The 23,942-nt window shown below is 43.2% G+C and overlaps 1 protein-coding gene across 1 annotated transcript in view; it reads left to right on the top strand.

The window, feature by feature from the left end:
• LOC311102520 (guanine nucleotide-binding protein G(I)/G(S)/G(O) subunit gamma-2) overlaps positions 1-20,947 on the top strand; it is a 39,986-nt gene extending 19,039 nt beyond the window's left edge. The window contains exons 2-4 of the mRNA XM_084143883.1: positions 9,797-9,876; positions 19,169-19,290; positions 20,465-20,947. Coding sequence (XP_084000009.1) covers positions 19,204-19,290; positions 20,465-20,593 — 216 coding nt within the window. The 5' untranslated portion in view covers positions 9,797-9,876; positions 19,169-19,203 and the 3' untranslated portion in view covers positions 20,594-20,947. The remainder of the gene's footprint in view (positions 1-9,796; positions 9,877-19,168; positions 19,291-20,464) is intronic.
• Positions 20,948-23,942: the final 2,995 nt, after the last annotated feature.

The following is a 23,942-nucleotide window of genomic DNA, read 5'->3' as shown; positions in this document are numbered from 1 at the left end:
GCCACTTGTGTGGGTTGTAGACTCCGTCTCATGCTACCACTAGAGTGAAAGCACCGCCAGCATTCAAAAGTGACCAAAACATCAGCCAGGAAGCATAGGAACTAAGAAGTGGTCTGTGGTCACCACCTGCAAAACCAGTCCTTTATTGGGGGTGTCTTGCTGATTGCCTATAATTTCCACCTGTTGTATATTCCATTTGCACAACAGCATGTGAAATGTATTGTCAATCAGTGTTGCTTCCTAAGTGGACAGTTTGATTTCACAGAAGTGTGATTGACTTGGAGTTACATTGTGTTGTTTAAGTGTTCCCTTTATTTTTTTGAGCAGTATATATATATATATATATTTAGAGAGAGAGAGAGAGAGAGAGAGAGAGAGAGAGAGAGAGAGAGAGAGAGAGAGAGAGAGAGAGAGAGAGAGAGAGAGAGAGAGAGAGAGAGAGAGAGAGAGAGAGAGAGAGAGAGAGAGAGAGAGAGAGAGAGAGAGAGAGAGAGAGAGAGAGAGAGAGAGAGAGAGAGAGAGAGAGAGAGAGAGAGAGAGAGAGAGAGAGAGAGAGAGAGAGAGAGAGAGAGGTGACAGCATTGGAAATGCTTTTGGCGGTTAATCTGCTTCTGTTTTGTGCGTGGCACTGTGTGCTGTTTTCGATGGATGGGTCCTGGCCTCTCGGGGCCCTAGGGACGTGGGTGGGATGCCGATCAGTGGGATGACGGCTCAACTTGGGATGGGGAGGGGCTTTAGCGGGGGAATTAGTGGAGAACAATTAAAGGGTTACTTAGTAGCGATGAAAATATCACGGTACAGCTATTTGGACACTCAATCATTATGGTATTTTTTATTGGTAAATTTACAAACATATATTATGATAAATAGACTTGAAACTTTTATCTCATTATGGTGTATGGTGAAATAAGTATAGCCAGTTATAATTGTAACGTCTTAGCTGATAATAACAAAAGAAGAACAATATTTACATGGCTCAAAGAGAAGGAATATAATATCTATTGTTTACAGGAAACTCATTCAACAATTCTAGATGAAGTTGCGTGGAAAATAAATTCAAAAGGGGTGATGATATTAATTAATAGTAATTTCGATCCGAATGTGTAAATTGTCCAAATAGATACGCAAGGTAGATGGATTATTTTAAATATGTTATTGGACAATAAACAGATTTGGCTCATTAACATTTACGGACCAAATAATGATGATCCACACTTCTTTGACAATATATATAATACATTATCAACCCTGCAAGCAATTCAAGACAATATTATTATGGTGGGGGATTATAATACTGTTTTAAATAGCTCAATGGACCGTAAAGGAAATCACACCACAAACAATCACCCACATGCTCTTAAGGAAATTGTGAATGTCATGGATACATTAGAACTAGTAGATATATGGAGGCTTAAATATCCTGATCTAGTGAGATATACATGGCGGAGACTCAATCAAGCTAGTCGTCTTGACTTCTTTCTTATGTCATTCTCGTTGGCACCAAAAGTTTAAAAAGTGTTGATAGGGGACAGAATGCTGTCGGACCATCATATAATTGGCATATACATTACTCTTACTGAATTTCCACGTGGGCGAGGATATTGGAAATTTAATCAAAGCCTATTGGATGATCATTTGTTTTTAACTAGGACAAAGGAATTTATAACTGACTTTTTCCGACATAACATAGGTACAGCAAATCCCCTTATTGTATGGGACACCTTTAAATGTGCCTTTAGAGGCCATGCAATTCAGTACTCATCTCGGAAACAAAAACAATTTAGGTCAAAAGAGTTTATACTAACAAAGGAAATAGAAAGTCTAACAGAACAGATAGATGGCAATAAAAACTGTAACATAGGGGCTCAAAATAAATTAGAGGAAAAACAAAAAGAAATGGAGAAACTTATTCAAGAAAGATCAAGTGTAATATATTATAAAAATAAAGCAAACTGAATGGAATATGGGGAAAAATCCACCAAATTATTTTTTAATCTTCAACATAGGAATGCTACCAAAAATAATTTAATGAAACTGGTTACAATTGACGGAGTAACCCATAATTCACCAAATGATATTTTGAAGGAGGAAACAAAGTACTTTAAGCATATGTTTTCGTTTCAGTCGCCTCCATCTCCTCTAACTGAAGCTAGTAGAGATTGTTTTTCAATTGATAATGTAGATTATCTGACACTCAAGAAGAAGGTCTGATCTCATTATTACTGAAACAGGATACAAGTGGAAAATATAAAGATCCAGTCTCTTTAAATTGGAGGCCCCTTACACTTCAGTGTTGTGATGCAAAAATTCTAGCAAAATGTATAGCGCATAGAATTAAAAAGGTATTGTTGGATATTATTCATTCTAATCAGACAGGTTTTTTACATGGAAGATACATTGAAGATAATATAAGGCAAGTATTGGAAACAATAGAACACTATGGTAAATCTGAGAAACCAGGCCTGCTATTCATAGCAGACTTCGAAAAAGCATTTGATAAAGTACGACTGGGGTTTATATATAAATGCCTGGAGCATTTCAATTTTAAAGAATCTCTTATAAAATGGGTCAAAATCATGTATAGTAACCCTAGGTGTAAAATAGTCAATAATGGCTATTTCTCAGAAAGTTTTAAACTGTCAAGAGGAGTGAAACAAGGTTGTCCACTATCGGCATATCTATTTATTGTGGCCATCGAGATGTTAGCTATTAAAATCAGATCCAACAATAATATCAGGGGATTAGAAATCCAGGGCTTAAAAACAAAGGTGTCATTGTACGCTGATGATACATGTTTTCTTTTAAATCGACGACTAGAATCCCTCCACAGCCTCATAGAGGACCTAGATACATTTTCTAACCACTCTGGATTACAATCAAATTATGACAAATGTACTATATTACGTATTGGATCACTAAAAAATACAAATTTTACATTACCATGTAGTTTACCAATAAAATGGTCTGATGGTGATGTGGATATACTCGGAATACATATCCCAAAGGAAATAAATGATCTCACTTCAATAACTTTTAATAGAAAGTCAGCAAAAATAGATAAGATCTTGCTACCATGGAAAGGTAAATACCTGTCAATTTGTGGAAAAATCACCCTGATTAACTCTTTAGTATTATCCCAGTTTACCTATTTGCTTATGGTCTTGCCTACGCCTAGCGAACAGTTTTTTTTAATTATATGAGACAAAAATATTCCATTTTATTTGGAATGGCAAGCCAGACAAAATTAAACAGGCCTATTTATATAATGAATATGAATTCGGAGGACAGAAATTATTAAATATTAAAGCATTAGACCCATCACTAAAAGCTTCAGTCATAAAAAAGTTATACTTAAATCCGAACTGGTTCTCTAGCAGATTGTCTCACCTAATGGTCAAGAATGGCCTTTTTCCCTTTATTCAGATTACAACCACTCACTTTCAGTTATTTGAAATGGAAATAATCTCCCAAACATCACTATTTCTAAAACAAGCCATAGAAAGTTGGTTGCAATTTCAATTTAAGCCTCCAGAAACTGTCACGCCCTGACTTATTGAACTCTTGTATGTTGAGTCAGGGTGTGGAGATCTATGTTATTATTTCTATGTTTACATTCTAGGCATTGTGTTTCTATGTTTGGCCGGGTGTGATTCCCAATCAGAGGCAGCTGTCGCTCGTTGTCTCTGATTGGGGATCATACTTAAGTAGCCTGTTTGTTATCATTAGTTGTGGGATCTTGTTCCGTGTATAGGCTTGTATTGTGTTTAGCCTGAGGACTTCACGTTACGTTGTTTTGTTGTTTTGTTTGTGTGTTTATTTTGAGAAATAAACATGTATGCATTTCACGCTGCGCCTTGGTCTAACCCGTCCTTCAACGTCCGTGACAGAAGATCCCACCAAACACGGACCAAGCAGCGTGCCCAGGAGCAAACACCCTGGACACAGGTGGGGAAGATGTGGTCTTGGGAGGAGATATTTGCGGGAAAAGGATAATGGGCGAAGGTAGATGCCCAGGCAGGAGAGGAGCAACGGCAACACAGAAGGCGCTGGCCGAGGAGGAAGCTCGAGAGGCAGCCCCAAGAAAAATTTTGGGGGGGCTAAAGGAGTGGTCGGGGAGCGAGAGAGAAGAGCCCCGACCACTGCACCCGGTGGGTTTCCAGGTTGAGTCCCTACGACCATGGGAACAAGAGTGGGAACAGTTTTATACTGAGGAGTCAGAGGATGACGACGACGATGAGTTTCTGTTCCCTAACTCGTGGGGGCTCCCGGAGGAGTCCTCACTGGAGGAGTATTGCCGAGAGAGAGAGAAGGATCGGATCGGCAGGGTAAGAGAGGAGGCCACCACATTACAGGGGCTGATAGCGAGAATAGAGCGGGAGAGCTCCATTCAAGAGGAGGCACTGCAGGAGGCTCGTAGGGAGAAGGAGGAAGTAGATGCACGGAGAGAGGAGCTGGTCAGGCAACATAAGGAGCGTGGGTTAATTGAGGAACCCATGTATGCGGAGATACGCACCGTATCGCCAGTGCGCATGCACAGCCCAGTGCGTTCTGTGCCAGCGCCCTGCACGTGTCGTGCGAAAGTGGGCATCCAGCCAGGACGGGTTGTGCCGGCTCAACGCTCCTGGTCTCCAGTGCGCCTCCACGGTCCAGTATATCCTGCTCCGGATCTATGCACTGTGTCACCAGTGCACCTCACCAGTCCTGTACAGCCCGTACCTGCTCCTCGCACCAAACCAGTGGTGTGTGTCCCCAGTCCGGCCCGGCCCGTCCCTGCTCCTCGCACCAAACCAGTGGTGCGTGTCGCCAGTCCGGTACGTCCCGTACCTGCTCCCCGCACCAAGCCAGTGGTGTGTGTCCCCAGTCCGGCCCGGCCCGGCCCGTTCCTGTTCCTCGCACCAGACCAGTGGTGTGTGTTCCCAGTCCGGCCCGGCCCGTTCCTGTTCCTCGCACCAAGCAAGTGGTGCGTGTCGCCAGCCCGGTATGCCCCGTACCTGCTCCCCGCACCAAGCCAGTGGTGTGTGTCCCCAGTCTGGCCCGGCCCGTTCCTGCTCCTCGCACCAGACCAGTGGTGCGTGTTCCCAATCCGGCCTGGCCCGTTCCTGTTCCTCGCGCCAAGCCAGTGGTGCATGTTCCCAGTCCGGTACGGCCCGTGCCTGCTCCCCGCACCAGACAAGTGGTGCGTGTGTCCAGTCCGGCACGGCCCGTGCCTGTTCCACCGGTGCCTGGTCCGGCACCGGTCGGTCGCTCCACTCCGGAGCCAGAGTAGTCCGCTCCACCGGTGCCCAGTTCAGCTCCGGTCAGTGGTTCCACTCCGGATCCAGAGTATTCCGCTCCACCGGGGTCCAGTCCAGCTCCGGTCAGCGGATCCACTCCGGAACCAGAGCAGTCCGTTCCACCGGTGCCTAGTCCAGCTCCGGTCAGCGGCTATACTCCGGAGCCAGAGCAGTCCGCTCCACCGGTGCCTAATCCAGCTCCGGTCAGCAGCTCCACTCCGGAACCAGAGCAGTCCGCTCCACCGGGGTCCAGTCCAGCTCCGGTCAGCAGCTCCAATCCGGAGCCAGAGCAGTCCGCTCCACCGGTGCCAAGTCCAGCTCCGGTCAGCAGCTCCACTCTGGAGCCAGAGCAGTCCGCTCCACCGGTGCCCAGTCCAGCTCCGGTCAGCGGCTCCAGTCCAGACCCTGACGTCAGCCCCTCTCCAGGTTCGGGGTCTCCCACACCAGGGCCCAGACAGGGCTTGGAGCATCGTGGGAGGAAGGAGAGGGGAAGCAGCGCGCCGAGGTCCAGACCAGACCAGGGGCGCAACGGGGAGGCTGAGAGAATGAGGTCGTCACGCCCGCTGCCGGATCCGCCTCCGAGGCGGAATGCCCACCCGGACCCTACCCTGTTATGTCAGGTTTGTGCGGTCGGAGTCCGCACCTTTGGGGGGGTGGGGGGGGGGGGTACTGTCACGCCCTGACTTATGGAACTCTTGTATGTTGAGTCAGGGTGTGGAGATCTATGTTATTATTTCTAGGTTTACATTCTAGGCATTGTGTTTCTATGTTTGGCCGGGTGTGATTCCCAATCAGAGGCAGCTGTCGCTCGTTGTCTCTGATTGGGGATCATACTTAAGTAGCCTATTTGTTATCATTAGTTGTGGGATCTTGTTCCGTGTATAGGCTTGTATTGTGTTTAGCCTGAGGACTTCACGTTACTTGGTTTTGTTGTTTTGTTCGTGTGTTTATTTTTATAAATAAACATGTATGCATTTCACGCTGCACCTTGGTCTGACCCGTCCTTCAACGTCCATGACAGAAACGACAGAACAAATAATGCAACAAATATTGTGGTTAAACTCAAATATACTAATTGACAAAAAAACATTTTTTTGACAAAATGTTTAAAAAAGGTATAATCTTCGTAAGTGATATCATCGGTAGGACTGGTGGAGTTATGTCGCACATGCAGCTAACAAAAACATATGGAAATGTCTGCTCTACCCAAAATTACAATCAAATAATTGCAGCCTTACCGCAAAAATGGAAGAGGAAAGTGGAAGGGGGAGAAAGTAAGGAACTTGTCTGTCGGCCTTGCATTGAAGAACATACAGTGGGGAAAAAAAGTATTTAGTCAGCCACCAATTGTGCAAGTTCTCCCACTTAAAAAGATGAGAGAGGCCTGTAATTTTCATCATAGGTACACGTCAACTATGACAGAGAAAATGAGAAAAAAAATCCAGAAAATCACATTGTAGGATTTTTAATGAATATATTTGCAAATTATGGTGGAAAATAAGTATTTGGTCACCTACAAACAAGCAAGATTTCTGGCTCTCACAGACCTGTAACTTCTTCTTTAAGAGGCTCCTCTGTCCTCCACTCGTTACCTGTATTAATGGCACCTGTTTGAACTTGTTATCAGTATAAAAGACACCTGTCCACAACCTCAAACAGTCACACTCCAAACTCCACTATGGCCAAGACCAAAGAGCTGTCAAAGGACACCAGAAACAAAATTGTAGACCTGCACCAGGCTGGGAAGACTGAATCTGCAATAGGTAAGCAGCTTGGTTTTAAGAAATTAACTGTGGGAGCAATTATTAGGAAATGGAAGACATACAAGACCACTGATAATCTCCCTCGATCTGGGGCTCCACGCAAGATCTCACCCCGTGGGGTCAAAATGATCACAAGAACGGTGAGCAAAAATCCCAGAACCACACGGGGGGACCTAGTGAGTGACCTGCAGAGAGCTGGGACCAAAGTAACAAAGCCTACCATCAGTAACAGACTACGCCGCCAGGGACTCAAATCCTGCAGTGCCAGACGTGTCCCCCTGCTTAAGCCAGTACATGTCCAGGCCCGTCTGAAGTTTGCTAGAGTGCATTTGGATGATCCAGAAGAGGATTGGGAGAATGTCATATGGTCAGATGAAACCAAAATATAACTTTTTGGTAAAAACTCAACTCGTCGTGTTTGGAGGACAAAGAATGCTGAGTTGCATCCAAAGAACACCATACCTACTGTGAAGCATGGGGGTGGAAACATCATGCTTTGGGGCTGTTTTTCTGCAAAGGGACCAGGACGACAGATCCATGTAAAGGAAAGAATGAATGGGGCCATGTATTGTGAGATTTCGAGTGAAAACCTCCTTCCATCAGCAAGGGCATTGAAGATGAAACGTGGCTGGGTCTTTCAGCATGACAATGATCCCAAACACACCGCCCGGGCAACGAAGGAGTGGCTTCTAAAGAAGCATTTCAAGGTCCTGGAGTGGCCTAGCCAGTCTCCAGATCTCAACCCCATAGAAAATCTTTGGAGGGAGTTGAAAGTCCGTGTTGCCCAGCGACAGCCCCAAAACATCACTGCTCTAGAGGAGATCTGCATGGAGGAATGGGCCAAAATACCAGCAACAGTGTGTGAAAACCTTGTGAAGACTTACAGAAAACGTTTGACCTGTGTCAATGCCAACAAAGGGTTTATAACAAAGTATTGAGAAACTTTTGTTATTGACCAAATACTTATTTTCCACCATAATTTGCAAATAAATTCATAAAAAATCCTACAATGTGATTTTCTGGATTTTTTTTCTTCTAATTTTGTCTGTCATAGTTGACGTGTACCTATGATGAAAATTATAGGCCTCTCTCATCTTTTTAAGTGGGAGAACTTGCACAATTGGTGGCTGACTAAATACTTTTTTTCCCCACTGTGTATATATATATATATATATATATATATATATATATATATATATATAAACATGGGGGATTGGAAGTGATGCAGACAATTACATTGATGGAAGTTACAATCTATCTGCAATATTAAGCTGATCTACCCCCCCCAACAAAAAAAATAATAATAATAAAAAATAAAAATAAACAATGATCATAGGAGTTGGCAAGAGAGCACAAACAGATCTAGGACCAGGCTATTGCTAGATGCCATAAACTTTGACTGGGTCAAGGTACAAGTGCTTGTCGTGAAGACTTGAAAACAAGAGCATAGATTCTGTTGAGACAGCATAATAAAAGATTCCATGGCATCAGCCCAGTTACTTATTTTTCATCCAATGAACCGAAAAACTAACACACGCACCCGAAATACTGAAAGAGAGGGAGAGGGAGGGAGAACTGTAAGCTTAGACTCTATATAGGCCAAAAAAATAAAAATACAATTAATAGGCCATAGTGCAAAATAGTTACAATTTCGTATTAACACTGGAATGATAGATGTGCAAAAGATGATGTGCAAATAGAGATACTGGGGTGCAAATTAGTAAATTAGGGGTCAGGTTCTTGTCCAGTTCTGGCATTTAGGTCGCCACAGACTAGTGTCGGTCTCTCTCTCTCTCTCTCTCTCTCTCTCTCTCTCTCTCTCTCTCTCTCTCTCTCTCTCTCTCTCTCTCTCTCTCTCTCTCTCTCTCTCTCTCTCTCTCTCTCTCTCTCTCTCTCTCTCTCTCTCTCTCTCTCTCTCTCTCTCTCTCTCTCTCTCTCTCTCTCTCTCTCTCTCTCTCTCTCTCTCTCTCTCTCTCTCTCTCTCTCTCTCTCTCTCTCTCTCTCTCTCTCTCTCTCTCTCTCTCTCTCTCTCTCTCTCTCTCTCTCTCTCTCTCTCTCTCTCTCTCTCTCTCTCTCTCTCTCTCTCTCTCTCTCTCTCTCTCTCTCTCTCTCTCTCTCTCTCTCTCTCTCTCTCTCTATCCCTCCTTTTCTCTCTCACTAATATCGAGCACAAGTCCTGAAAGATTGTGCAGACAGTGTTGGTAAGATATTATACTACTGTCATCCAGTATCTACTGTATCTGCTGGGGGGCTTAACGTTACCAGCGAATGAGGGATGTAACGTTGTTTTGAGGGGGGGTTGCTTTACCTTTGTCTGCAGATCTGTTGGCTCATTTATCAGAGGCAGCGGAAAACCAACTCACAGATGAAGAAGAATGGATCCACAGACGGAGAGAGAGAGAGAGAGAGAGAGAGAGAGAGAGAGAGAGAGAGAGAGAGAGAGAGAGAGAGAGAGAGAGAGAGAGAGAGAGAGAGAGAGAGAGAGAGAGAGAGAGAGAGAAAAGAATCCCTGTCCATTCCAGAGCCATTCAGTACTGTATCATGTGGTTTCGGAGAGCTGTGACATTCTGACGCACAGCGACCAGCCAAGAGAGGCTACACGGGCCTACGTGTAATTTAACTGGAATGCAGCAGGCCTCAGATGGAAGGAAGGAAGAAGCATGCAGTCAGTGTCTGTACTGTAATATATCTGTACTGTCTCCCTGCTCTCTCTCCCTTCTCTCTCTCTCGCTCTCTCTCTCTCTCTCTCTCTCTTTACAGACTAGGGCAGAACCAGAGTTCTGACCGATCTGTAGGCCGGGAAGACACCAGGACAGAGTACGGGGGAGTAAGCAGACAAGGTAAGACCTAAAACACAGAAAAGAGTGGACTGTATTAACGCCTGCCTGCCTGCCTGCCTGCCAGCCTGAAAGTGTGTGTGCCTCAATGCGCACTGGAGAATTTGAGAATGTTTGAGTGAAGAATGAATGTGTCTTGTGAGTCTCTTGTAACAGTGTGAAACTGAGGGAGATCTCATCTTACACCTACTGTACTAACACACTGAACTGTAACAGTGTGAAACTGAAGGAGATCTCATCTTACACCTACTGTACTAACACACTGAACTGTAACAGTGTGAAACTGAGGGAGATCCCATCTTACACCTACTGTACTAGCATACTGAACTGTAACAGTGTGAAACTGAGGGAGATCCCATCTTACACCTACTGTACTAACACACTGAACTGTAACAGTGTGAAACTGAGGGAGATCCCATCTTACACCTACTGTACTAGCATACTGAACTGTAACAGTGTGAAACTGAAGGAGATCCCATCTTACACCTACTGTACTAACACACTGAACTGTAACAGTGTGAAACTGAAGGAGATCTCATCTTACACCTACTGTACTAACATACTGAACTGTAACAGTGTGAAACTGATGGAGATCCCATCTTACACCTACTGTACTAACACACTGAACTGTAACAGTGTGAAACTGAGGGAGATCCCATCTTACACCTACTGTACTAACATACTGTAATGTACCTTACACTAGCTCTTGTGTTCGCAACTTTGAACGATTGTTCAAACAATGGTTTGGGATTACATGACAGTTAATATCTCACCATAACGGTTCACAACTTCTACAAGCTGCATCCTAAATGTTGGCACCCGCAAAACACCCTAAATAGTGAACAACTTTTGACCAGGGCCCATAGAGTCATTTCAGAATTTGGCAGTTTTCTATTGAAATAATTCAACACTGTAGTGTAGCGTAGTGTAGCTTAGAGTAGTGTAGCGTAGTGTAGAGTAGTGTAGCGTAGTGTAGCTTAGAGTAGTGTAGTGTAGCGTAGTGTAGTGTAGCTTAGAGTAGTGTAGCGTAGTGTAGTGTAGCTTAGAGTAGTGTACCGTAGTGTAGTGTAGCTTAGAGTAGTGTAGAGTAGTGTAGCGTAGTGTAGTGTAGCTTAGCGTAGTGTAGTGTAGTGTAGTGTAGTGTAGCTTAGCGTAGTATAGCGTAGCGTAGAGTAGTGTAGCGTAGTGTAGAGTAGTGTAGCGTAGTGTAGCGTAGTGTAGTGTAGCTTAGAGTAGTGTAGCGTAGTGTAGCGTAGTGTAGTGTAGCTTAGCGTAGTGTAGTGTAGTGTAGTGTAGCTTAGCGTAGTATAGCGTAGCGTAGAGTAGTGTAGCGTAGTGTAGTGTAGTGTAGCTTAGCGTAGTGTAGTGTAGTGTAGTGTAGCTTAGCATAGTATAGCGTAGCGTAGAGTAGTGGAGCGTAGCTTAGCGTAGTGTAGCGTAGTGTAGTGTAGCGCAGTGTAGTGTAGCTTAGCGTAGTATAGCGTAGCGTAGAGTAGTGGAGTGTAGAGTAGTGTAGCTTACCGTAGAATGGTGTAGCTTAGCGTAGTGTAGTGTAGCTTAGCGTAGTATAGCGTAGCGTAGAGTCGTGTAGTGTAGTGTAGAGTAGCATAGTGTAGCGTAGGTCCCTATCAACTGGCTGATGATACAGTATTATGACCTGTTTTGACATCTCCCATGAGTATTGACCATTATGATATTGTGGCCTCATTATGGAAAAAGAGTGTTATTTTAGAGTTGTTCAGAACTTTGTCAATGATGCTGTTGTAGTTTCTGCCCTATTTGAACAAGTGGGGCAACTTAAATTACATTCTCATGTGCAATTGGAAGACAAAGTCTGGGATTCAATCCAAGGCGCGTTGTAGGGAACAGCATTGGTCTGTCAACAATGCACCTTTTAAAAGCAATGATCCCGATGTTCACAAATATCACATTCACAGTAAATATTTAGTGTAAACTGCCTTTAAAAGTCAAAGAGCAATGTGCTTCTCTAAAATGTGCCTTGGATTGAATCATAGCCTAAATTAGAGTTAACATTCCAACATATAACGAGGCCCCTGGGGGCCTCACCCTCACAGTGCTGGTCTTCCTGACACCCATCAGGGGCCAATGTGTAGAAGGGCAGGCATATGGCCTCCACAGATGGGACCCAGATAGGAACAGATTATAAGTATGGAAGATTTATCCAGGTCTCTCTTGAAAAATCTATTTTATATCTCAATAAGACTAACCTGGTTAAATAAAATTAATTATATAGTGTCCCAGCCAGGTTAAAGATGATAACACCCTTCTTACAAATATGAAAACATACAATGTACCTCTCTGTGTTATCTCTCTGTAATAATTATAATTATAGTATTCACTAATTCTAGTATAGTATTGAATAATATCCAATTCTAGAATTTAATTTATATATTCAGTAGGCTATTCTTATGTTCAGTTCTAGTATTCAGTTCTGGTATTCTAGTATTTACTGTTCAAGGGACACTGGGTTCATGGTAGAACTCAACTGCCCACCCACCCCATCAGTGTGACGCATGATGGAGTGGTCCCTGGAGTGGTCGCCCTGGCATCCTTCTGTTGGCACCTCCTTCTGTTGGCACCTCCTTCTGCCCTTCTGGGTAAACTCCCTCTCTACCTCTGTAGCCTGTTCTCCTTCACCACTAGCAGGTACCAGACAAGGTCTACTAGGTGGTTGCTACTTTAAATGTGTGTGTGTGTGTGTGTGTGTGTGTGTATGTGTGTGTGTGTGAGAAGAGAGAGAGAGAGAGAGAGAGAGAGAGAGAGAGAGAGAGAGAGAGAGAGAGAGAGAAGACTGTGAGAACAACCAGAGCAACCATGGTTGTGTCTGAAATGGTACCCTGTTCCCTATGTAGTGCACTACTTTAACCAGGGCCCAGGTCAAAATACGTGCACTATATAGGGAATAGGCTGCCATTTCTGACACAGACCATGTCCTGAAAGCCTTAGGGGCAGTAAAAGCCTGTAGTTTCCGTTATGCTGTTGATACAACTTAGCCTGTTTTACAGTCACTATTAATCCTCTAGAATATCTGGTCCTTTGCCTCACTGAAATAAATGGCTTTATTTCAACTTCTCCAACTTCGCGTGGGGACAATGCAGTATGGGTTTTTAAATGGAGGAGACAGTGGGTCACATAGACAGTATGAGTTTTTAAATAGAGGAGACAGTGCATCACATAGACAGCGGTGGATTTGGTATGTTTGCTGTGTGTGGTGGCACTGACCTCTAGACTTCAGGCCACACCAGTATGAGGCTTTAATGTGAGGTGTGTCGAAAGATAAGAGACACTGTTCTGGGGTAGAACCAGACTAATGAATAAAGCATGATAGGTAGCTGACCACCTGACCCACTAACACCACCTCAGCCTGACCACCTGACCCACTAACCCCACCTCAGCCTGACCACCTGACCCACTAACACCACCTCAGCCTGACCACCTGACCCACTAACCCCACCTCAGCCTGACCACCTGACCCACTAACACCACCTCAGCCTGACCACCTGATCCACTAACACCACCTAAGCCTGACCACCTGACCCTGTGGCTGAGGCAGATCAGGCGCAGGGTGGTCAGGCTCTGACAGCAGTGGAAACTGACCCCCCCCCCCCCCCTACATGGACAGGTGGGGCGCTGTGACATGGACAGGTGGGGCGCTGTGACATGGACAGGTGGGGCGCTGTGACATGGACAGGTGTGCCACTGTGGGAGATCAATATTGATGTTCCAGCACCACGCAGAGATCTGGGATGAGTGTTTGACAAACTGATCCATCTGACCCCACGGTGACCCCTACCCTAACCTACTGCACCATGGGGTTGAGAGGTAGGAGGTCACTGATGGGATGAATCACTAGGGATAGCTAGTCAGTTACACCGACACAGACACATCAGCCCACGCGGAAATGTATACAGCATAATAATACAAATACCCATCACAATCTGTTTGTTTAAACTAGAGATATCTGTTCATGTCGGCCTTCCGCATCTGCGGTGGAAGGTGGCAGAGCTACAGCGGTGTTTGACAGACCAGGACACATCCTGAAAACATCTGTAGCGTCCGAACGGTTTGGGCTCTACGACGCCCACAAGCCTCACAGAACCCAGTACCAGTTAAAAAAATTAATGGAAGTATGGAAGTACTTTAGTGCCAAAAAAGGGGTTAAATATGGATAGAAACAAATTTTAATAACCCTGAGCTACAGGACAGACACTGCAAAATGTACTTTATTTTAATAAATGTTTGACTCTGTTTTGCCATGTCTGAATATGTTATTCAATGCGTTTCTATTGGCTAAAAGCAGTAAAGCCAAATTCAATGTTTCGTCAAATGTTATACTTACAGGGGTGCTAGAATTCCAAGTCAAATAACTAAATGATCCTTGGTATGACCATCTTAAAACAATTCCATATGTTGGCTAGGTAGAAACCCAGCCCCGGCCCTTAGACTCTAGGCAGTCAGAGTTTTAGAGGGTTGCAGTGAGTTCATCCTTTTATGGCCTCTGGTGAAAAGTAGTGCACTACGTACAGTACCAGTCAAAAGTCTGGACACTCCTACTCATTCAAGGGTTTTTCTTTATTTTTACTATTTTCTACATTGTAGAATAATAGTGAAGACATCAAAACTATGAAATAACACATGGAATTATGTCGTAACCAAAAAAGTGTTAAACAAATCAAAAGATATTTTAGATTTTAGATTCTTCAAAGTAGTCACTATTTGCCTTGATGACAGCTTTGCACACTCTTGGCATTCTCTCAACCAGCTTCATGAGGAATGCTTTTCAAACAGTCTTGAAGGAGTTCCACATATGCTGAGCACTGCTTTTCCTTCACTCTGCGGTCCAACTGCGGTCGGGTGATTGTGGAGGCCAGGTCATCTGATGCAGCACTCCAACACTCGCCTTGGTCAAATAGCCCTTACACAGCCTGGAGGTGTGTTTTTGGTCATTGTCCTGTTGAAAAACAAATGATAGTCCCACTAAGCCCAAACCAGATGGGATGGCGTATCACTGCAGAATGATGTGGTAGCCATGCTGGTTAAGTGTGCCTTGAATTCTAAATAAATCACTGACAGTGTCACCAGCAAAGCACCCCCACACCATCACACCTTCTCCTCCATGCTTCAGGGTGGGAACCACACATGCGGAGATCATCCGTTCACCTACTCTGCGTCTCACAAAGACACGGCGGTTGGAAACAAAAATCTCAAATTTGGACTCACCAGACCAAAGGACAGATTTCCACGGGTCCAATGTCCATTGCTCATGTTTCTTGGCCCAAGCAAGTCTCTTCTTCTTATTGGTGTCCTTTAGTAGTGGTTTCTTTGCAGCAATTCAACCACGAAGGCCTGATTCATGCAGTCTCCTCTGAACAGTTGATGTTGAGATGTGTCTGTTACTTGAACTCTGTGAAGCATTTATTTGGGCTGCAATCTGAGGCTGGTAACTCTAATGAACTGATCCTCTGCAGCAGAGGTAACTCTAGGTCTTCCATTCCAGTGGCGATCCTCATGAGAGCCAGTTTCATCATAGCGCTTGATGGTTTTTGCGACTGCACTTGAAGAAACTTTCAAAGTTCTTGACATTTTCCGGATTGACTGACCTTCATGTCTTGAAGTAATGATGGACTGTCGTTTCTCTTTGCTTATTTGAGCTGTTCTTGCCATAATATGGACTTGGTCTTTTACCAAATAGGGCTATCTTCTGTATACCACCCCTACCTAGCCACAACACAACTGATTGGCTCAAACGCATTAAGAAGGAAATAAATTCCACGAATGAACTTTCAACAAGGCACACCTGTTAATTGAAATGCATTCCAGGTGACTACCTCATGAAGCTGGTTGAGAGAAGAGTGTGCAAAGGGTGGCTAATTTGAATAATCTCAAATATAAAATATATTTTGATTTGTTTAACGCTTTTTTGGTTACTACATGATTCCATATGTGTTATTTCATAGTTTCGATGTCTCGACTATTATTCTACAATGTAGAAAATAGTCAAAATTAAGAAAAACCCTGGAATGAGTAGGTGTGTCCAAACTTTTGACGGGGGTACTGTAGGTAACAGGGTGCCATTAGGGGCTCAGCCTGATAAAGGGTATCAGACTGTTACCTGATACTACTAGAGCAGGGAATTAGTATTCATTTGACGTAATGTAGCAATGCTGACTGAGAGGACAACTCCTGTACCCTACACCAGAGACAGACTACTGATTTATGATTTGACCAACACTGTGAGCAGGGATGGATGTTACTGTATTCTCTCATGTGTACAGACTGGAGTGTAAACTTGTTCTATGACCCTTGACACTCACGTCCTCCCCATTGTCATCTAAGAATGGCAGTTCTTAGAAGCACACACACCAAATAACATTAGTACTTGCTGAAAAGATAACAATGGACAAAGCAATTACCCCTCAGTCTCTCTCTTCGCATTCTCTCTCTCTCGGTGTGGATGGGTGGGCGTATAACGCAAACATCTAGCAACCCAAAGGTTTGAATCTCATCATGGACAACTTTAGCATTTTAGTTAATTAGCCACTTTTGAACTACTTATTACTTTTGAGCTACTTTACAACTACTTAGCATGTTAGCTAACCCTTCCCCTAACCTTAACCCTTTTAGCTAACCCTTCCCCTAACGTTAACCCTTTAACCTGATCCTAACCCTAACACATAACCCTAACACCTAGCCTAGCTAACATTAGCCAGCTAGCTAACGTTAGCATTAGCCACCTAGCTAATGTTAGCCACAACAAATTGGAATTCGTAACATATCATACGTTTTGCAAATATTTTACAATTAGAAACATATTGTATATTTTGCTAATTCGTAACATATCCTACAAATTCTAATTCGTAATATATCATACAAATTGGATGATGGACATCCACAAATGAATACATACTATACGAAAAGTAACATATCATACTAAATAGAGTGCCTCGGATTTACAGTGCATTCGGAAAGTATTCAGACCCCTTGACTTTTTTCACATTTTGTTGTGTTACAGCCTTATTCTAAAATGGATTCAATTGTTTTTTTCCTCATCAATCTACACACAATACCTCATATATACCAAGCAAAAACAGTTGGTTTTTTTAACCCTTTTTCTCAGTACTTTGTTGAAGCACCTTTGGCAGCGATTACAGCCTTGAGTCTTCTTGGGTATGACGCTACAAGCTTGGCACACCTGTATTTGGGGAGTTTTTTCCCATTTTTCTCTGCAGATCCTCTTAAGCTCTGTCAGGTTGCATGGGGAGAGTCGCTGCACAGCTATTTTCAGGTCTCTCCAGAGATGTTCGATTGGGTTCAAGTCCGGGCTCTGGCTGGGCCACTCAAGGACATTCAGAGGCATGTCCCGAAGCCACTCCTGCATTGTCTTGGCTGTGTGCTTAGGGTCTTTGTCCTGTTGGAAGGTGAACCTTTGCCCCAGTCTGAGGTCCTGAGCGCTCTGGAGCAGATTTTCATCAAGGATCTCTCTGTACTTTGCTCCGTTCATCTTTCCCTCGATCCTGACTAGTCTCCCAGTCCCTGCTGCTGACAAACATCCCCACAGCATGATGCTGCCACCACCAAGCAAGGTATCCTCCAGTTGTGACAGTTGGCATTCAAGCCAAAGATTTCAATCTTGGTTTCATCAGACCAGAGAATCTTGTTTCTCATGGTCTGAGAGTCCTTTTGGCAAACTACAAGCGGGCTGTCATGTGCCTTTTACTGAGGAGTGGCTTCCATCTGGCCACTCTACCATAAAGGCCTAATTGGTGGAGTGCTGCAGAGATGGTTGTCCTTCTGGAAGTTTCTCCCATCTCCACAGAGGAACTCTGGAGCTCTGTCAGAGTGACCATCGGGTTCTTGGTCACCTCCCTGACCAAGGCCCTTCTCCCCCGATTGCTCAGTTTGGCCGGGTGGCCAGCTCTAGGAAGAGTCTTGGTAGTTCTAAACTTCTTCCATTGAAGAATGATGGAGGCCACTGTGTTCTTGGGGATCTTCAATGCTTCAGACATTTTTTGGTACCCTTCCCCAGATCTGTGCCTCGACACAATCCTGTCTCGGAGCTCTACAGACAATTCCTTCAACCTCATGGCTTGGTTTTTGCTCTGACATGCACTTTCCAAATCATGTCCAATCAATTGAATTTACCACAGGTGGACTCCAATCAAGTTGTAGAAACATCTCAAGGATGATTAATGAAAACAGGATGCACCTGAGCTCAATTTTGAGTCTGATAGCAAAGGTTCTGAATACTTATGTAAATAAGGTATTTCAGTTTTAATTGTTATTACATTTGCAAATATTTCTACAAACCTGTTTTCACTTTGTCATTATGGAGTATTGTTTTTATATTTAATCAATTTTAGAATAAGGCTGTAACGTAACAAAATGTGGAAAAGGTCAAGGGGTCTGAATACTTTCCGAAGGCACTTTATGTGTGTATATATAATGATTGATGTAGATATATATGTTGTTGTTTTTTTGTTTGTATTTTTTTTTGGGGGGGGTAAAAACACCAGGAAATCAGCGCCTAGTGATTTTCATTTTGGAAATCTGTTCCCAAGTATTCCCACGCATAATAGAGAGACGTGTGAACGTATACAAATGTAAGCAAGGTTCAAATTATTATGTTTTAGTCAAATATTATGTCTGTTTGGGCTTCATGCGGTCAATTTGCAGTCTACAAATTATTATTCTATTTCATGATCCCTGGTCTAGGAGCTCGTCTAGGTGATGATGGTTGGAGGTGACGGCTCCTTCTTTCCCCTCTCTGGGAATAAAATGGCATTTTGTTTTACTGGATGCACAGCCTTGTTGTTTTTGTTGGACTTTTGCCATGGGGTGATGACAGACCCGAGTTCAAATACTAGACTATTTGAAATCATTTGAAATTGTTTATCTGGGCTTGATTGAGCTTGCCTGGCGCAGTGGAACCAATAGAATAATCGCAAAATGGCAACCCCCGCCCATCTGGCTAACCAGACAGGCATAAGCAAATGCAAAAATTATCTGACATGTTTTGCAAACATTTCCAAAAACCTGTTTTCACTTTGTCATTATGTGTGTAGATTGATGAGGAAAATGTTTTATTTAATACATTTTAGAATAAGGCTGTAACGTAACAAAATGTGGAAAAAGGGAAGGCGTCTGAATACTTTCTGAATGCACTAATAACACGAATGATACGAAATGCTCCGAGACCAGGTTGCCACCCAGACAGACAGACATACAGACTAACCTTAAGCTCCAACCCTAACTGAACCTCTTCTCTTCTAACCAGACAGCCTAGACCAGGCCTAGCTGAGAATCTCTATCATGGCGTCCAACAACACAGCAAGCATTGCCCAGGCCAGGAAACTGGTAGAGCAGCTGAAGATGGAGGCCAACATCGACAGGATAAAGGTGAGGGGGAATAAGGTCTATATCACCAGCCAAGAAGATAAAAGACCTAACAGATATATGAGAACTCTTTAGCATCACTGCCCAAAAGGATGTAACGGATTAGGAACATCTGCTCTTTCCATGACATAGACTGACCAGGTGAATCCAGGTGAAAGCTATGGTCCCTTATTGATGTCACTTGTTAAATCCACTTCAATCAGTGTAGATGAAGGGGAGGAGACAGGTTAAAGAAGGATTTTTAAGCCTTGAGACAATTGAGACATGGATTGTGTAATGTGTGCCAATCAGAGGGTGAATGGGCAAGACAAAAGTTTTAAGTGCCTTTGAACGGGGTATGGTAGTAGGTGCCAGGCTCCCTGGTTTGAGTGTGTCAAGAACTGCAACGCTGCTGGGCTTTTTACACTCAACAGTTTCCCGTGTGTATCAAGAATGGTCCACCACCCAAAGGACATCCAGCCAACTTGACACAACTGTGGGAAGCATTGGAGTCAACATGGGCCGGCATCCCTGTGAAACGCTTTCGACACCTTGTAGAGTTCATGTCCCAATGAATTGAGACTGTTCGGTAGAATCACTGCCTAAAAGGATACAACCGATATATGAGAAATCGCTAGCATCACTGCCTAAAAGGATATAGGAACTAAGGGATATACAGAAGGAGATATCGGTTGCAGCACAGAATACAGCGGTAATAACATGGTGATAGCATGGTAACAACATGGTGATAGCATGGTAATAACATGGTGATAGCATGGTAACAACATGGTGATAGCATGGTAACAACATGGTGATAGCATGGTAACAACATGGTGATAGCATGGTAACAACATGGTGATAGCATGGTAATAACATGGTGATAGCATGGTAACAACATGGTGATAGCATGGTAACAACATGGTGATAGCATGGTAATAACATGGTGATAGCATGGTAATAACATGGTGATAGCATGGTAATAACATGGTAATAACATGGTGATAGCATGGTAATAACATGGTGATAACATGGTAATAACATGGTAATAACATGGTGATAGCATGGTAACAGGTTAAAGTTACCATGCTATTACCACTTTATTCTGCACTGGAATGTAAAAGTACTGACAAATCTATTGTGTGGAATCTTAGTCAAACTGTTTGTGTGTGTGTGTGTGTGTGTGTGCCTTTCAATACAGGTGTCCAAAGCAGCAGCAGACTTAATGTCGTACTGCGAAGCCCATGCCAAAGAGGACCCGCTCCTGTCACCGGTGCCTGCATCCGAAAACCCTTTTAGGGAGAAGAAGTTCTTCTGTGCCATCCTGTAAACGGGGTGTGATTTATTTGGTCTGACAGGAAGTCTGCTCATCTTGGGACATGAACGAGGACGTTCAATATGTAGACATCTTCTAACAGATGGGCATGGAGGAGTACTAGTGTCTCTTTCTCTACGATGGAAGCTAAAGCAGGCAATTAAAAACCACAAAGTAACATGTAATCATTTACAGCGGTCTGATCTGACCTGATCTGAGGGGTGTTGTTGAGGGCTGTGCAGCATGTTTGATGGATCAATCTGTGTAGTCAAAGGACAACCGAAGATAGTATGGTTATCCACCCAGAAACATGATGGACAACCAATCACCAAGTCTTCAGGTTGTGTTTAAAATAAAAAAGAATGACGGAAAAAAAATTAACAAAAAATATTTTGTGGTTCTTCTAGAACATGAAATCCAAGTGTTATGTTAAATGGTTTGTGGTGGGTTGGGTTGGGTAGGGTAGATGAGCTGGGTAACTGAGCTGCTTACCACGAGATACTACCGCCTGTTTATTGCAATGTTTTTATTTTTGCTGTTGTTTATTTTATGCAGATTTTGATTTTGAGGTTAATTGGTTTGGCTATATCACTTAGATAACTTTCTATTATTGTATATGATTACTGAAACAGCTGTTTTAACTTTTTTTTTTTTACATCATTAGAATTGGTGAAAGCTGTTGGAATGGAAAGTTTGGACGTTCAATTCAGTAATATTCTTTACAGACATGTTTCTTTAAACTTCTTCAGAGAGAAGTATACAATATATATATATATATATATATATATATATCTGGCAATGTGATACAGTATGTGTTTCCTTCAGATTCAAGCTCTCTTTTTACTATTTGTATGAAAATGCTAGCAAGTAAACTGTGTTGTGCTGTGCGCTCTGAATGTTTGTGTTTATCATTAATAATTGCATGAAATAAACTCATTTCTATTTTATTTTAATGTGGAGATTGTATGAACGAGGCAGCCTCCATCTGGCAGTGCCAACTGCATTAAAAGGATAATAATGCCCCAACATGGACTCCATGAGGACATCTTTGTCATAGGAAAAACTAAAGTGATGAGACGGAGCTACAAGCCGATGTTGCTTCATTTCCCAAATTGGTTAAAAATAGGTTACGGTTAGGGTTAATGATAGGGTTAGGTTTAGGGTTAAAGGGATAGTTCAGCCAAATTACAAAATTACACATTGGTTTCCTAACCCTCCAAGCAGTCTATGGACCAGGTATGACAGCAATCCATGCTTTGGTTTAGTTTCCCTGGCACTGTTTCCACATGCTCACGTTTTAGCGTTTGTGGCTCAAATCCCATTAAAGTCACGGGACCGATATTAGCATTTTTCACGCATCATGAGCAAATCATCTGAAAGTATCTAAAAATGATTGTGAAGCTCAACAAGAGTCACTTATAGATGTTTTGAACATGATGTGTGAAAAATGCTAACATCGGTTCCATGTTGGAACAGAGCCAGGGAAACAAAACCAAAGCATGGATCTATCCCTAGCATTAACGGTTTCGTTAAGGTTAGGGCATAGGTTGTCAGTTTTAGATTTTGGATAGTCGGATGCTGGTCAGAAAAGTCCCTTCAGTTTAGTCTCCCCTCTCATGCAATACCTGGTTCTAACTGGTGAGTTATATTTCTATAGCACTTTGCACTTAAAGCTACTAGCTAGTTGGAGTATAAGACATTCACATGGGTCAGACTGTGGGGGTTATTCACAAAACTATATCAAATACATACAGTGGGGAAAAAAAGTATTTAGTCAGCCACCAATTGTGCAAGTTCTCCCACTTAAGAAGATGAAAGAGGCCTGTAATTTTCATCATAGGTACACGTCAACTATGACAGACAAATTGAGAAAAATAAATTTTTTATGAATTTATTTGCAAATAATGGTGGAAAATAAGTATTTGGTCACCTACAAACAAGCAAGATTTCTGGCTCTCACAGACCTGTAACTTCTTCTTTAAGAGGCTCCTCTGTCCTCCACTCGTTACCTGTATTAATGGCACCTGTTTGAACTTGTTATCAGTATAAAAGACACCTGTCCACAACCTCAAACAGTCACACTCCAAACTCCACTATGGCCAAGACCAAAGAGCTGTCAAAGGACACCAGAAACAAAATTGTAGACCTGCACCAGGCTGGGAAGACTGAATCTGCAATAGGTAAGCAGCTTGGTTTGAAGAAATCAACTGTGGGAGCAATTATTAGGAAATGGAAGACATACAAGACCATTGATAATCTCCCTCAATCTCACCCCGTGGGGTCAAAATGATCACAAGAACGGTGAGCAAAAATCCCAAAACCACACGGGGGGACCTAGTGAATGACCTGCAGAGAGCTGGGACCAAAGTAACAAAGCCTACCATCAGTAACACACTATGCCGCCAGGGACTCAAATCCTGCAGTGCCAGACGTGTCCCCCTGCTTAAGCCAGTACATGTCCAGGCCCGTCTGAAGTTTGCTAGAGTGCATTTGGATGATCCAGAAGAGGATTGGGAGAATGTCATATGGTCAGATGAAACCAAAATATAACTTTTTGGTAAAAACTCAACTCGTCGTGTTTGGAGGACAAAGAATGCTGAGTTGCATCCAAAGAACACCATACCTACTGTGAAGCATGGGGGTGGAAACATCATGCTTTGGGGCTGTTTTTCTGCAAAGGGACCAGGACGACTGATCCGTGTAAAGGAAAGAATGAATGGGGCCATGTATCGTGAGATTTTGAGTGAAAACCTCCTTCCATCAGCAAGGGCATTGAAGATGAAACGTGGCTGGGTCTTTCAGCATGACAATGATCCCAAACACACCGCCCGGGCAACGAAGGAGTGGCTTTGTAAGAAGCATTTCAAGGTCCTGGAGTGGACTAGCCAGTCTCCAGATCTCAACCCCATAGAAAATCTTTGGAGGGAGTTGAAAGTGCGTGTTGCCCAGCGACAGCCCCAAAACATCACTGCTCTAGAGGAGATCTGCATGGAGGAATGGGCCAAAATACCAGCAACAGTGTGTGAAAACCTTGTGAAGACTTACAGAAAACGTTTGACCTGTGTCATTGCCAACAAAGGGTATATAACAAAGTATTGAGAAACTTTTGTTATTGACCAAATACTTATTTTCCACCATAATTTGCAAATAAATTCATTAAAAATCCTACAATGTGATTTCCTGGATTTTTTTTCTCATTTTGTCTGTCATAGTTGACGTGTACCTATGATGAAAATTACAGGCCTCTCTCATCTTTTTAAGTGGGAGAACTTGCACAATTGGTGGCTGACTAAATACTTTTTTTCCCCACTGTAAATCAGCCATTTGAACTGCAAGGAGAAATCTTGTAGATATCTCAGACTGT

The sequence above is a fragment of the Coregonus lavaretus genome (genome assembly GCF_964263955.1).
Source record: "Coregonus lavaretus genome assembly, chromosome: 27".
Classification (NCBI taxonomy): Eukaryota; Metazoa; Chordata; class Actinopteri; order Salmoniformes; family Salmonidae; genus Coregonus; species Coregonus lavaretus.
Note: the sequence above shows the minus strand (reverse complement) of the source record. Positions and strands in the feature narration are given on the sequence as shown.